Source organism: Lissotriton helveticus, chromosome 5_1 (genome assembly GCF_964261635.1).
Source record: "Lissotriton helveticus chromosome 5_1, aLisHel1.1, whole genome shotgun sequence".
Classification (NCBI taxonomy): Eukaryota; Metazoa; Chordata; class Amphibia; order Caudata; family Salamandridae; genus Lissotriton; species Lissotriton helveticus.
Window position 1 is genome coordinate 1550052231 of NC_136065.1, and position 16651 is coordinate 1550068881.

A 16651-nucleotide genomic window follows, 5' to 3' on the forward strand; every position below is an offset into this window, starting at 1 on the left:
GAAGAGTTTAGGGTCCTGGATACTGCGAAGGTCCAGAGGAAACAAATTCCAGGCCAAAGCTGCCTTGTAGCCGGAGAACTTCTACCAATTCTCTTGAGGCGAAAGCATGGAATAACAGCAAGAAGCAGCGTTGCTGAGAGAAGATGTCGCGCAGGGACGTAGAACCTGAAGCGATTCCTTAGGTAGAATCCAAGGGCTTAAATATTACTCTTTCAGCCACGGGAAGCCAGTGAAGATCACGCACATGTTGCCTTATGATAGATCTTACAGGAATGTTAGGAAGGCCCTTGCTGCAGCCTTCTGGACTACCTGCAGCCTCTTCAAAAGGTAACCTGGCAGGCCAATGTACAAGGCATTCGCATAATCGATGGACGAAAGGATTAAGGCAGGAGTAACCATTTCCTTGGCTGCTCTAGGGAGGAGGGGAAGACATTTTCTGAGCGATTTAAAAGTGCCAGAGCACAGCCCAGCTAGATTCTTAACCAGTGTAGTAAACAAGAGATTTTCATCGAACCAAACTCCTAGGTTTTTCATGGGCTGACCCCCGGAATTAGACATTGGATAGTCTGCCGGCCCAAGCAATCACCTGTACTGTAGTGGGAAAGTCCCAAACAGAAGGATCTCTGATTTGTCCTCATTGCATTGGAGCTGCGCAGAGAAGAGCCATTGGAAAAAGGCTGTTAGGGATGTTCTGGCACAAGAAGTGGATACATCAGTTTTGTTCCATGTGAAGAGGAGCTGGGTATCATCAGCATATGAGATGATCTTGGCACCAAGCTCCTCCACCAGCTGGATCAGCAGGGTGACATATATATTAAAAAGGAGGGGGCTCAAAGTAGGCCCCTGTGGCACTCCTGTGGTCACACTTTGAGGAGCAGACGAGGATGTGGGGAGCCAAACTTGCTGCGTTCTGTCCTCTAGGAACGATTTCAGCCAGTTCCAGGCAGACCCTGAGATACCAATGAAGGGACACCTTTCTGCACATAAACAATCATTAACGGTGTTTTGCTCTTTCTATGTGTGCAGCAGGATGCAGCATACACAGAAAAAGCAAAAAGGAGGAGAAATAAAATTATTTCTCCTCGTTGCATCAATCTAATGACTGCTTTTGCATGGCGTTAGTTTTTGGCACTGCCTCAGATTTACAGATACTTGTAAATCTGTGGCAGCATCAAAAAGCAATGGGTGTTGAGGTGGAGCGCCCAAAGCAACACCCATTGCATGCCCCTTTCACGAAGAAAACTGCGTGAAAGGGTACCGCCAAAGGCAAGCCCGTCTGCGCCCGTCCGCGACCAGCCGGGACCAGGGGCCACGCACCCTGCTCCCGCTTTTACTTACTTACTTACATCCCAGCCCAACTGCTCTCTTTAAATGCAACTCAGTCCATCGCCCCTTCCTGCTTCAGCGCATAGCCGCTTTGGGCATCTCTATCCCTCTACCCCCTTCGTCTGGACCTATGCTGCTCACTCCCCGGTTACAGGTTCCTCCCCCCCGCCCCTCTCCCCCTCTCTTCACCTATCACGGCCACTGCCTACCTGCTTAACACTAGATCGGCAGGCAAGCATCAGCTTGAGCTTTTTAATCTACTGGACACCGACGCCCCTGATTTTCTGTTTCTCACAGAGACCTGGTTCTCGGCCGACTCCCTTCCCGATCTTCTGTCTGCCCTCCCCGACTCCTACTACGCCCTTCGGGTGGATCGCCCTGCTGGCAAAGCCGGTGGGGGTGTGGCGATGATCACTCGTTCTAACTTTCAGTTCCAACTTCTTTTCTACCCTGCCATACTTTGCGTTTATTTTTTTGTTGCCCGCTCAGTTAACCTTTTGGCCCCCCTTACAATAGTCCTTATGTATCGTCCCCCTCAGAATATGCCTTCCTTTGTGCCTGCTTTGCAGGAACTCCTGGCTACGCTTGTGGTCAATAATTCTTCTGTGCTCCTACTGGGAGACTTCAATTATTGGCCGGGCGACCCCAGAGAAGACCAGTTCTCCAAGGACTTTTCGGCCACTCTCCAGTGCCCCAACTTCCTCCCCCACCTTCACTCCCCTACCCACGTTCATGGCCATACTTTAGACCAAATATGGTCAGCCAGTTGCACTATCCTTTTCCCCACAGTCCTTCCATGCACCTGGTCCGATAATTTTTAGATTTCATTCCCCATTGAGCTCGGAGCATCAGAGAAACTCCCCTTACCCAAGAATGTCACAGCTCGTAATTGGAATCGGGTCGATCTCAACTCTCTCTGTGCCTCCCTTATTTCCTCTCCTGCCGAACTTCAAAATCTTCCCCCTGATCTTCAAGTAGACGCCGTGAATCACTGGCTGTCCTCCTCTTGCGACCTGGTTGCCCCCTCAGGAAAGTCAAGGCCTGCCGCCCCCATGACGCCCAAAGATGGTTCACGGACGAGCTGAAAATCCTTAAACTGGACCTTAGGCGTTCTGAACGCCATTGGAGACGCAACTATTGTCCCTTCTTGCGAGCCAAATACAAGCTTCTTTTGGCTAATTACAAGAAGGCTATCCTCCTAGCTAAAACCACCTACTTTTCAGAGAGGATATCTTTGTCAGCCAATAAGCCCAAAGAGATTTTCTCCATAGTCCGCAACTTAGTTGCCTCTGACAGGGCCAACCCTAACCTCATCCCTTCCCAAGCTCTTTGTCTGTCCCTGAACGACTTCTTTCTAGAGAAGATCGCGAAGATCAAATCTAACATTCCTTTTGTATCTTCGCCACCTCTCTCTCCTGCTTTCCCTCTGTCCTCTTCTTCTCTCAATCAGTTTCCCTCTATCTCTCTGGATTCCTTTCTGGCTCTACTTCAGAAAGTGAAGTCAGGCTCCCCGGCTGACTGTGCTCCAGCTCGCATTCTGAGAGAGCTTTTCATTCACTGCCCTGATCCCCCCCTTTCCCTCCTTAATGCCTCCATTTCCTCAGGCCTAGTCCCGAAATTCTTTAAATCGGCTATAGTTCGCCCCATCTTAAAAAAGCCTGGTCTAGACCCCTCCCTTCCGTCTAACTTTAGACCCATCTCCCTTCTCCCTTACCTTGGGAAGATCTTGGAGAGTTATATTACATCCTGTCTCTCCTCCTTCATTGAGGATAACCATCTTCAGGCCTCCCGCCAAGCGGGTTTCCGCCCAGCCCACTCTACCGAGTCAGTGGTCCTGTCCGTTCTAGACGAGCTAAAGAGCAAGGCGGATTCCAACTTACCTCAAGCCTTGGTGCTCCTTGATCTGTCCGCTGCGTTTGACACGGTCGACCACTCCATCTTCCTCGGCCGTGTCTGCGCAGCGGGCGTTCGGGGCACCGCCCTCTCTTGGCTCATCTCTTTCCTTAAAGAACGGACTCAGGCGGTCCATCTCTCTGGTTATACCGCCCCCACCCGCTTGGTCCCTTGTGGGGTCCCCCAAGGCTCCTCCCTGTCCCCTCTTCTTTTCAATCTTTACATTCACCCCCTTATTCTTTCTCTTCTTGACATGGGGGTCTCCGTGTATAACTATGTGGATGACCTCCAGTTAGTTTTTGACCTTTCCTCTCCTCTGCACTCCCTACCTAAATTCCACTCCACCTTAGTTTTCATCTCGGAGTGGATGAATCGTAATCAACTGAAGCTTAATCTGGACAAGACGGAGCTGATCCTGACTGGCCCTACCACCTCCCCTTGGTCGGCCGCCTTTTGGCCCTCCACCTTCGCCCCCCCCCGCCCGTACCGGCAGCCTCCGCAAAGACCTTGGGTATTAAAGTCAGTCGGGACCTCTCCATGCATGCCCAGATTAGCTCAGTTGTCTCTTCCTGTTTCCTCTCCCTCCGGATTATCCGGAAAGTTTCCCGTTTCTTTTCCTCCGAAGCTCTTACACTTATTATTTTGGCAATGATTCTTTCCCGTCTTGATTATGGGAACAGCCTTTACGTGGGTATTCCGGCCTACGAACTACGCCGTCTCAGGCTATCCAGAATCAGGCCGCCCATCTTATCCATCACCTTCCCAAGTCTCTCCACATCACTCCTGTTTTGAAATCCCTTCACTGGCTTCCCATCTGTCAGAGATCTCTCTTTAAGATGTGCTGCCTGGACTTTATGGCTCGCGCCTGCACTGCCCCGGCTTTCATTAACTCTCTGATTATTCCCTACACTCCCAATCGTGCCCTTCATTCCTCCAATCAGTCCCTCCTCAATGTTCCGCGGTTCCGTAGATCTAAAACTGGAGGCACTAGATTCTCTGTACTAGCTCCTTGCTTTTGGAATAGCCTCCCTCTGTCTGTTAGATCTATCCCAGTCTACCCACAATTCCGCAAGGCCCTTAAGACCTATTTGTTCTCCCAAGCGTACCCTTGCTGATCTCCTTTCGGCAAATTTCATTCTCCTCAGCCCTCTACTTTCAGCGCCAGGAAGCCGCTTGGTCGCAGTGCGCTTTATCAAGAACTTTTTCAACTTTCAACTTTCAACCATATTTACAAAACAGCGTTAAGTCGATCAAAGTAGATGAACAGCACTTTGTAAATATGGTGCGGGGCATTGCGCCAATGGAATGTCGTTAAATGTGACGTCCTGGTGGCACAACCCCCTTGTAAATATGCCCCTTAATCTTTAAAATAGCTCAGTGTTCTGAGCACCAGCGGCAGAGATGTGTGTCAAAAGGGTAGGTTACAGGTTAAAAAATATAACGCCATCTCAACTATTCAGAGAATAATAAATTCAATACTGATGAGTTATAACACATAATTTCCAGTGCACAGAGGCAGTTACATTTTTGGTGAGTTTTATAAATTGAAATTATGAACTGGCTGTCTCCTGTGGTACATAATAATTTAGCTGTGATTAGTGGAAGTATGGGAGTTAGAAAGGTGTAGTCGTACCACTGTCCCTTGGTATGTGGACCTCAGCAGGCACGCCATCACCACCCAAACCGGTGGCCCTGATCTGCACTGTGGCATGGCTGGCATCTTCTGGCAGAGTGAGGTCCATCCGTGTCTTGGTGGTCACGTGGAGCGTGGGCGTGGAGTGGGAGTCCAGACGGTATAGCATCTATCAGGACATAAGGCAATCAAATTCATTTACTCCAATTTTTCTATTGCCTTCTTAGTGCAGAATATGGACACACAATAATAGTACAATTGCAATTTAAACATTTTCATTGGTGGTCGGACTTGACTATAGCATATGGTCAAAGGCAACAACAATCAGCAGTAATAACATATATGGGTGGACTTTGTAACAGATAAATATTAAGTGTAGAAGGTAGGATGCAACAGCAATACATGAGAGTGGATATAAGAGAGACAGGGACAAGAATGATAAGAAGTAAGGAGATAAAGACAGAGAAGGCATAAAGTTCTCACTGGCGAGGAGGTTCATAGGGGACATTTACAGAGATGCCAATAATGTAAGTGCAATGCTTCAGAATATAGTAATATGTTTCAGTGGTATGTGATTCTCTGGGCTGGTTTTGCATGAGATGAGATAAAAAATGGGTCTTGCCTGATATCAATGGTTTTGCCATGCTCTATAAAAGTTTAGTGAGCATTATATTTTCAGTAGCAGAATATTAAGGCATTACTACAAGGGAGTCTGACTAATCTCTCCCATAAAATAGGACGAATAATTGTGACTACCTGGCAACTTACTATTTTGAAGCACACTCTAATAATCTTGTGATCTTCGACAGATACGGCACCTACTATTAGACAGCCTGACATCCTCTTCCAAATGGAGAGTGCCTGGAACAATCAACTCACTCGCTCATGGACATGTATATTCCATACGGATATAAAATATTGAAAATGATGGGGAAAATAAACCTGGAGGCAGATTAGCTATCATTTGCAGAGATCCAGTAGATGCACCCCACTTGTACCTCCTATACCGTATCCTTTGAAAGCATACACTTTATCATCCTATGCATTACAAGGTCCCTGATTACTCCTTTACACCTTTAACTAGGTGCACATTGTGTAGACAGGGCAGTACGTCCAACTGCAGCAATAGTCTGCTGTCCTCAGAAATGGTGCAAACTATGAAAATTCACACTTGCTCAGAGGAGGATACATTTGTGAAAGAGAGGGCCTGCAGTTTTGAAACCACAGCTCTGTTTTTCAAAGGAGGCAAGCAACCCTCACCTGCACCTCTTGGACCCACCCAAAACTCTTTCCCACAAAGTGTCATTGGGGGTGCACTAATTGTGCCACCTCTATATGACGCACAATCAATGCTCCACCTTATGGCTGTTTCTGTAATAAGCCAGGGGTGCAATGGCAAAGGCTTCCATAATTCGCATCAGGCCACTCCCCATGCAACTGTGGGAGCACCCCCTTATGATTGCGCCGGTTCAAAATGTTATATTATAGAAGGGAGTCCCACAATCCTCTGCAGCTCCTTCCAAAATTTCAAAGTGCCCCGACGGGGTAAAAAATTGATGCCAATGCCATATACCCCTCTGGCACATTTTCCTAACATACTCCTAGATATATATGCATGAAAACACCACCCTAATATATTATCCACACAACCAACAACAACACCTTCACATAAGTACTATTTGACTTCATCACCACTATATTATTATCATATTACAGCCACCTACTGCTTAGTGACATTAACCTCCACTGGAATGACAAGAGTCATTGGCAGAGCCAATTGGTCTTGCCTATGAGAGCTATTGGTTTTGATTTTTAGCCATGCTGTCCAGCAGTGCAGCTGTTGTGCAGCATGGATAAAAGTAATGTAATAAAAGCACTATGCCACAGAGTGCTCAATTGCACTTTTCTTAACAAAATATAAAAGCTAATGGAGAAGTGAGTTGTGGGACAAGGCAACACAGAGAAGGAGAGAGTGGGAGAGAAAGTCTCAGGCGGGGTGAGAGGACATACAAAATATTCTGGGGAAGGACACAGACAATGCAGCATTGATGGCAAGCGGCCTGAATATGGCAGGGGCTGAGGAGATTGAAGAAACAGTCAGAGTCGGATACAGCCGTAACACATTTGCTAGCTGTGATACTGTATTATCTATGGTGGTTGGTGGAGCAGAGTAATACTATTGTAGGAGTTATACCCTGAAGCCAGGCTTTGACTTAAGTTCCAGAAGAAGAGGCATTAATGCAGCAGTGACATAAGTGATCGCTCAGAGTGTGGCATTGTCACAACAAGGACACACAGTGGCAAGCATGTCTTTGGTTTGGATTTCCAAGCAGCTCTAAAGTGTTGGGGTACCTAGTGCTCCTATTTACAAAGATCTATGAGGAGCTAATGGCAGAATACCTACATTATTTATCACCTTAAAAGTAATATTTTTTCATTAAAATATATGAAAGGGATAAAGAGTCTGTCACGTGACTTTCTTAAGTAAGGCGTCTGACATCAAAGGCAGTCACTGGAATAGAAACAACCTCAATTCACTTCTCAGAGTTTGTATAGATGATGGACGAGACCTATGTTTGCCTGTTACGCTGACATTGATGTATGGTCATTGATTTGTCTACTGAGCTTTAATTTTATGCACACAGTGTTAAATGCACTTGGTTGCACATTGCTATACAAAATCGATAAAAGATTTTAATAACAAAAGAAGATTTGGACTGCTTGCAAGTAGTCCACAGACCCATGTTTGACTTGTATATATTTTATGGCAAGAGGGAACCAACTATTCAAGATTTACAATAACAACCGACAAAATGTGTGCAGGGAAATCCCTTCAACAGGGTATGCCTGGGTCACATTTTGATCTGTAGGACCTTGAGCGACATTTAGGGCCTATCTACTATATTTTGACGCATGGCAGCACAGCAAGCCTTTCCGCTGCGCTGCCTTGCATTAAAATAAAAGGGCAGGAATGCGCCATATCTACAAGCTACAGTGCATTCCTGTCCTTCTCCCCTCTGCTGGCGCACAAACAGCAGACATGCGCCAACGCACGCTCCCTTGTGCCATGGTGCAAGGGTGCCTGTGTTACAGGGAGGATTTTTCTTATGCAGGAAGGGAACGCTTCCTGCACAAAAACAATCATTAATAGCATTTTGCACCTTCTAATTGTGCTTCAGAATGCAGCACACATAAAAAGAGAAAAAATTGAGGAGAAATAATAGTATTCTCCTCGTTGAGCCACTCCTACGCACAGGATTCTGACGCATTTCCAGGTTTACAACACTTTGTAAATCTGGGAACGTGTGAGGTTCCATGGATGCTGCGTGGAAACATCAACAGCAACACCCATGGAACGCACCTTTCATGCAGAATAAGGCAAGAAAGGGACCCATTTTTACCAGGCCAGGAAAAGTCATGCAGGGTGACTTCATGTGGCCATGTAAAATTGGCAGGCACACTGCGCCACCAGTGCGCTTTAAAAAGTGACGCACCGGCAGCATAATGGGCTTGTAAATGAGGTTCTTATTCTGAAGTATCAAGTGATTTAAGGGGTTTCTCTTATCGATTTGTGTGATTTGAGACATAGTATGAGTGTTCAGATCTATGTTTACATTTTCGGGCAAACAAGGGATTTGAGCAAGTTCTAGTGTAGCGGGTGAGGATTCTTATCTCTGTCTGCGTCCATTCACACTAGCATGGTGTTACATTTCCACTTTTCTCCTTGTCTTATCAGTTCAATTAGTGTCACTTGAGAAACTGCCTTGTAGTAAGTGCAATTCATGAATAGATTTATTCATGGTGGTTTCTTGTTCCAGATCAAACTAGTAATCTTTGTATTTTATCTAGGAACGAATTTGGGGGCATATTTACAAGAAAATGGCACAGCGCAGTGCTGCAAGCAAGATTGTTGCACCGAGCGGCGTCATTTTCAAAATGCACAGATGTGCCATATTTACAAGAATATAGCGAATACCTGTGCTCACCCCTGCGCAGGTGCTAAAACAGCTGCTAACGGAGGCACCCTTGCACCATGATACAAGGATGCCTGCATTGCAGGGATGATTTTGTTTGTGCTGAAAGCAACACCATCCTGCACAAAAACAATCATTAAGGGCGTTTTGCTGCTTCTACGTGTGATGCAGAATACAGCTCACATAGAAAGAGCAAAAAAAAGAAGAAATAAAGGTATTTCTCCTCATTGCGCCACTTTAATGCCTCCCCTTAAAAAACATTTGTTTTTGGCGTTGCCTCAGATTAACGAATCCAAAAAGCCATGGGTCTTGCTGGGAATGCCCACAGCAACACTCACTGCATGCTCCTTTGCCACAGAAAATTGTGTGAAAGAAGACCCACATATTTAAGCCCGTATTAAGCGAACAAGGTGGCTTAGCATAGCCTTGTAAATATGGGCTACCACAGAGGGCCATCAGAGCGTCAAAAGAATTGATGCTCTGGTGGGGCTAGGAGCTTGTAAATATGCCCCTCAGTTGTTAAGGGCACTAGAATTGCAAAAAATAACAAAATTCAATACAGGTAAAATGTGCATCTTAATCAACCATAATCGTGAACGGTAGATTATGCCATCTATCTATCATAGACTCGAGATCACCCACAAAAGGGGTGTAGTTTAATCTATATGAATCTTCCAGGTGTTCTGAGTCTAATTCCCAGATATCTAATTGGGTCTTTATGATAAATCAATTGCAGGGATTGAGGCAGTGAGTCCACTTCTGCATTGAAAAGTTGCATTTCAATTTTGGCAGTGTTCGCTCGATCCCCAGCAAACCCTGCAAAAGACACAAAGAGCTCAAAAAGTTTAATAATGACATTTGTATCTGGCTGCATATATAACACCAGGTCATCAGGTGTATTGCTTGAGTCTAAGAGACTCCGATATAGCTACCTTAAGTACCTCTGATCTCATCAGGACACTGGCAAGGGGCTAAACAAAATCATAAACAGCAGAGGCGAAAGAGGGCACCCTTGCCTAGTGCGCGGCGTGATCTTGATCGGATAGAAATGTTCCCACTTTCCAATATAAAGAAAGAACCTTGATATATTTAGGCAATCGATTTGGTGAGTGTGTCAGGAAATGTAGTCTCCTAACAAACTTCTTTTTTTTTAATATCTTTATTGAGGTTTTTTTAAAACAAAAATACCAGAGATTGTTCCACTCAAAAAGTCACACAAGACCCAGTTACATCGTGACAGTGTACTCATGACATGCATTATCAGACATCGTGTTCAATCCATATAACATATCTTACAACTGCTATGATCCCCATCGTTAGGCAGGCGGCCAGTCTCATTCGGGTGGCCATGTTCAGTCAGACTTAAATTAGTTGTCACCAGAGAATCTTAGCGGGTCACTCTATCTCCTGGTAGGGAGGGTGGAGCTCGCATTTGATGCGCACGCGCCATCCATGTCACCCTGTCTATGATAAGTCACAAAGTGTTCCCAAATATCCCTAGGCCTAGCAGTCGAGGGAATCATGTCCCAGTATGTCGTTAACAGTTCCTAGCAGCGTGAAAGGTCTGCCATACAGGCCTGCCTCGTCGGGGTCGGTTTCTTCCCTCAATGTATTGCCACCCTGCATTTTGCCAATAAAGGTAACATGGCCATCAATCGTCTGCATCTCATCGATACCCTCCTAACGAAGCCCAATAGACAAGTAAGTGGATCTGGCAAGAGAGTCTCCCCTGTGATATCACCTATCATAGCGCATATTTTCTACCAGTAAGCTGACACCCCGGGGCAGGACCACGCTAGATGTAAAAAAGTGGCCTCCGAACTCCCACAGCGCAAGCAGCCCGGGTAAGCAGCCAATCCCATTTTGTGTAGTTGTACCGGTGTACGATAGGTTCTATGTAGGTAATTAAAATGTATTAACCGTAGTCTGTAGTTGGGAGACAAATTCTCCATTTGGGCACAGCAGATGGACCATTGCGCCTCTGTAATTGTAGATTGCAGGTCCCCTTCCCATGCTACCCAGGACCCGAAGGTGTCGGTTGTCATTTCATTCTGCGTCAGTAGATTTTGTCCAGTAATAAGTTTGCATGGGGAAGTGGTTGTATATATATATTCTAGCGCTGCAAGCATGGGTGGGGAGCTAGAGAATGCGTTGAAGATCCTCCGCCAGTGTGCCCTGAGTTGGTAGTATAACAAGGTGTCTAAAAAAGTTGGTGCATGTTCCCCCGTCGTCACCAGGCTGGAACGGAACTTGCTCATCTTTGGGAATAGATCTGCAAATGTCACGATACCATGCGATTCAGCATGCCGCGCAGCCCCTCCGTCCTACAGTGGTGGGACTAAGGGGTTATCAATTATGGGCAACTTAGGTGCAAACAGCATCGGGCTGCCAGTCTGTTCGCGGCTGCCCTCCCATACCCATCGTAGACACTCTACATTGTTGATCTTCTTTTTAGGGATTTTATGATGCTGAAACACCGCAGTCCACAGCGGCAGTGGCATTGCCTGGTCATTATCCATCACAACGTGGGGCTGAAAGGGGTTGTGGTGCACCCAAGGATGCAAGAATTGCGCTTGACTGCAAAATGCATATAGCTGCATATCTAGCAGCCCCAGGCCTCCACGATGCAGCGGCAGAGTCAACCGTTCATAGGCCACCCTTGGTTGCCTACCCGCCCACACAAGCGGTATCAAGTTGGATCGCAGCCTTTTGAAGAACTGTGCCGTGAGAGGGATCGGGATGTTAACAAATAGGTACAAAACCTTCGGAAATACAACAATTTTTGCGAATGCTATAGACCCGACAGCGGGAGTATGACCCATAATTGAATTCAGGCCTCTAGCCAATCAATGACCCTTCCATAATTAGCTCTTCATACCTTCTCTGGGTCCCTACTGAGCCATATGCCCAGGTATTTGACTGGGTCCACTGCCCGTTGTAGAGGGTATTCAGTGACATACGGTTGAGTGGTATCTGTCAGGGGGAATAAGATGGATTTGAACCAGTTAATCTGGATCTCACAATGTCCGCCGTATCGTATCACCTCTCGTATGTCCAGTTCCAGATTAGCTACGGGATCTCAGACATAAAGGGCCCCATTGTCCCCATACATTGATACTATTAGTCCTCTAGTCATCAAGGCAATGCCCCTTTCAGCATGAGGTTGCTGCAGCCTGGCTGCCAGTGGTTCCATGGCAATGGTGAATAGGAGCGAGGATAGCGGGCACCCTTGTCTCGTGCCTCTGGTGATGTTTATTGGCTTAAAGATCCCGCCATTTAACCGGATACGTTTGGAGGGTATATAAGAGGCGTACTTTCTGAATGTCTTCGGAGCTTAGTCCCAATCGTCCTAGCAGTGGAAAAAGGAAAGACCATTCTAGCGTATCAAACGCTTTGGTGGCGTTCAATAGGGCTGCCAGGACTTTTTTGTCTGGGTGTAGATGATGCGTAACCGCGAAGACGGTGCGGAGATTTTGTGATGTGGCATGGCCAGGAATAAAGCCAGATTGATCTGACTATCAACGGCAGGAGGGGCAGCAGGCGGTTCGCCAGTACCTTCGCGTATATCTTATTATCAATATTAATTAATGATACAGGACGGTACGAGTCGCATACATCTGCAGGCTTGTCAGGTTTCAAAATTGGCACAATTACTGCCTCTCAAAGTGAGGGTAGCAGGAGACCCACCTCCAGCGAATCATGATACATTTCTATTAGGTGAAGAATGAGCAGAGGGGCATATTCTTTATAGAAGGCCGGTGAAAGGCCCAGGCACCCTGTCAGCTGGCAAGCTCGGAATCACACTGGCGATCTCCTCAGGAGTGACCGGAGTGTCTAGGTAGTCTCAGTGTGCCTGGTCTAGTCACAATAGCTGAATGGAGTTGAAAAGCTCCTTCAGCGCTACAGGGTCTCCCGCCACACCCGCTGGTATATGCGACTATAGAAGGTGGATATCACCTCAGGCAACTCTGTCGGGGAAGAAATAAGCTGAGAATCTGGCCCCCGCAGTTCTGCCATGTATGTCAATGCATTGGGTTTACGCAGCAGGCCTGCCAGTGTCTTCCCAGGGCGGTCGCCCTCCCCATATCTCCGTTCTTGGGCCTCTTTACCAAGGTAAGTGGGTTCCTATCAGCTTCCTCCGCAAAAGTGTATGTCGGCCAACGTGCCAGGGGCAGGATTGGCAAAACAGTCTTGCTCTAGATTCTGAATCTCTTGTTCCAGTCTACTTAAAGTACCTCGCAGTTACCGCAGCACCCCCAGTTGTTGCGCAATGTACTTGCTATATATGACTGCTTTGAATGCCTCCCACAGTGTAGAAGGCGACTCCACCGTGCCAACATTGCATGTAAAATAGTCTGTTTTTGCCACGCAGATACTCTCCTTGAAGGCTGCATCACGCATCGCATTCGGAGGGAGTCTCCAAGTAAAAGCACGAGGAATGGTCTGCAGAATTTGAAGCATTAGGAGCACCAGCGCATGATCAGAGTGTGTGTGCATGAGGTGTTTGGTCTCAGTAGTCTCGGCCAGTGCATCTCTGGAGACAAGCCTGTAATCCAGTCTGGACCACACACTGTGGTAGGAGGAGAAGCACGCTCCCTCATGGTTATGTGGTGCGTATGGCGCCACACATCCACAAATAGGTTGTCGGACATTAGTGTGGTATGTCCCCGCTGTCCAAGAATTCACTCGCAGTGCACTTGACCAGTTCAGCGCTCCCTCTAGTACAACGTTGAAGTCGTCCCACCCCTCACCCCCCCCGAGTACCATCTGTGGGCCATAGTTTGCAGCCAGCCTCCAGTCATTCAGGAAAAACTCTGGGTCATCAACATTTGGCCTGTACACAGCAATCAGAAACAGGGGCTGTTTGTATAATGTACTGATTGCGATAATATATATATATTCCTTCCTGGACAATGTGAAGGTGTATGGTGTGCCACGATATCTTTTTTATCAACAGGGATACACCCCTACTATAATTGGAATACAGTAAAGAGTGTGTCTCTTCCCACCAGTGGGCCTTCAATCTGTTGGCGGCACCTGCTGTTAAGTGAATCCCTTGTAGGAAGCATATGTCAATGTTGTGTCTGGCCAAATAGGAATGCACTAACCGGGATTTGCAGTAATCATTTAGGGCTCTTACGTTCCAGGTGAGCAACCTGGCACTAGTTATCATAGTGTTCTATCGTGATGTTGTGCCACATAGTGTTGCGTGTCCGAGGCCCCAGTCACCAGCACAGTGGCTTATATTGGCACTCGTACGGGTCAAGCAGTCTACAGTAAGTTCCACCATCCAGTCTGAGTGTTGTCCGGGATAGTTGAGTCTGTGTAAAGGTCCCTCCCTCCCTGCCCACCCCCAACTTCCCCAACAATAAAAAACTATTATGATCATCAAACACCCTCCCACTCACTCCAACCCCCAGCATACCCACTGTTAGATTTGGGGGTCTCTGGTTGGCACAGGTAAGGACTTGTGACAAGCAGGGACTCTCTCCTCTAGTCAGGATAAGGGGATTACCCTCTAAAATAACACCTACTCACCCTCTAGGCAGTGTGGCGCGAGCAGACAAGGCTTATCTCAGAGCGTTATAGGTTAAGCATTTGTGAACACATAGAGTAACTCAGTGACAACACCACACATGGACGCCACACCAGGGTTTGTATAAAAATAAGTATATTTTATATAAAGGCTTAGCACAAGGCCAAATATCGTAAGAAATAGGCCACAATACTGTTAGGAATGCAGTTCTTGGTTAAAAATGCGTAGTTTTTGGTTCTGTGTGCTTTGCGCTGTCTGTGCGGCTCTCACAAGGATGAAAACGTACTTAGGCAGAGTCAAAATAGGCGCAACAGACTCTCGGGTCCGGTGCGCACACAAACGTGGTACGAATATCACAGTACCTTTAAATTCGTAGTTTCCGACACGGACAATGCGTGTGCAGGTGAAGGTGTACCAGGAGCGTTGTCGGCCCCTCTTTGATGCGAGCCCGGCCCGTTGAAGGCGTCTCTGTGCGAGGCGTTTGAGCGGGGGCCACGGTGGGGGGGGGAGGCGGACGGTCCAGGACTGGGAGCGTTCACTGTGCGAGGCGTTGTGTGCGTCGTACCTCAGAGCGGGGATGCCTCTCACTTCCAAGCAGCACGATGTCAGGCGGCCAGTACGCTGCGAGCGTACGGGCCGTACTTTCAAGAGCGGGGCTGCCTGGTAAATCCTGGATAGCACGGTGTGGGGCGGACTGTATGCTGCAGACGTGCGAGCCGTACTCCGCCCTGCGGTGCGCTTCGTTCTTCCAGGGGGGGAGGGCGAAGCAGGGTGCGGTGCGGCCCGGGTAGCTTACGGTGCGAGCTACGGCTTGTAGAGGAGCGGAGTCACTCTGTTCGGGGCGGCAACGGCACAGGTTTCACGGCAGTCAGGGCTTCGGGCGCACCTCAGATCGCGGGTCCAGCAGTACGGGAAAAAGGGCACATTCCAGCAGCTCTTGTTGCGGTAGTGGGAGTCCAATAGTCCTGGGACTCCGTTCAGGGAGCAAGCTCACCCGCAAGCCCTTGGAGATCTTTAAAAGCACAAGTTGAACAAAGTCTTTTTCAGTCTTTTCCTCTCCTCTCCCAGCAAGGCAACCACTGCAGGCCAATCCCCCAGGTCAGGGACAGTACTCCTCCTTGCAGATTTCCCAGTTCCTTCTCGTCGGGCAGAGGTTCTTCTTGTTGCAGCAGGATCTAAATTCTTTGGAGCAGGGCCCCAATATTTATACCACAATTCTTTTGTTCTTTGAGGCCAGGGGGCCTTTGCCTAGTTCAGTCCAGTTCTTGAGCACTTTGTTGATATGACTCTGGCTTGTCTTTTCAGTGTGCAGGGCAGAGACATCAGACGCTCCACAGAAGGTGGAGCCAGCATTGTGGTGGCAGAGCACAGCCCTATTCAGAGTCCAGGTGCACTCCTCCCACCCATCTGGCTGTAATCTTCCTATTCACCACCCGGTTGCCCCAGCCTGTCTCCTGGAATTCCCCAGCCCTGTCACTCACAGAAACCAGACAGCAGATACACACCCTAGCAGAGGCGGGCTGAAAAGGTTAGGCAAGCAAATACCAACTTTCTAAAAGTGGTATTCGCAAACACAGAATATTAAAACAACCTTTACTAAAAGATGTATTTTATTATTCTGAGTTCAGGCATACCAAACTCGAATTTCTACCATGTTCCCTGAGTCTGTTAGGAATGTATATTGTAACAATTCTAACAACCCATTCTGGCCTATGAGAACTGGTAGCATTGCAATAGTGAAAAACGAAAATGACTGTAATTCACTATCAGGCCATGCCACACACATCAGGGCTTGTCCTACCTTATACTTACAATGCACCCTGCCATTGGGCCTACCAAAGGGGTGACTAATATGAAGATAAGGGAAGGTTTGGAGACTGGCAAGTAGGTGCACTTGCCCAGTCAGCATGGCAGTGTTAGACTGCATGCAGGTTCTGCAATGGCAGACCTTAGACACATTTTACCAGGCTGCTTCTGTGGGTGGCACAGCCAGTGCTGCAAGCCCACTAGCAGCATTTGGATTTACAAGCCCTGGGCACTCCTGGTGCACTTTACCGGGGTCTGACAGTAAACCAAATAAGCCAATCATGGAATCCAATCAACGTATACATTTTATACAGGGAGCACTTGCACTGTGGCACTGATTGGCAGTGGCATAGTGCTCTGAGCAGCTAACACCAGCAAAACACATGAGGCACAGTAACAAAAAGTGGAAGGGAGACCCACGACAAGGTGCCAGGTCTAACACCCACCCGCCTCAAAAACTTCAAGAAACCCAATAGCATAACA

The 16651-nt window shown here is 47.5% G+C and overlaps 1 protein-coding gene across 1 annotated transcript in view; it reads right to left on the reverse strand.

Annotated features, from left to right (window-relative positions):
- Nucleotides 1-16651, reverse strand: part of CNTN2 (contactin 2) — a 323201-nt gene that overhangs the window by 17638 nt on the left and 288912 nt on the right. Inside the window, exon 22 of the mRNA XM_078644632.1 lies at nt 4853-5021. Within this exon, the coding sequence (XP_078500758.1) occupies nt 4853-5021 (169 nt within the window). The remainder of the gene's footprint in view (nt 1-4852; nt 5022-16651) is intronic.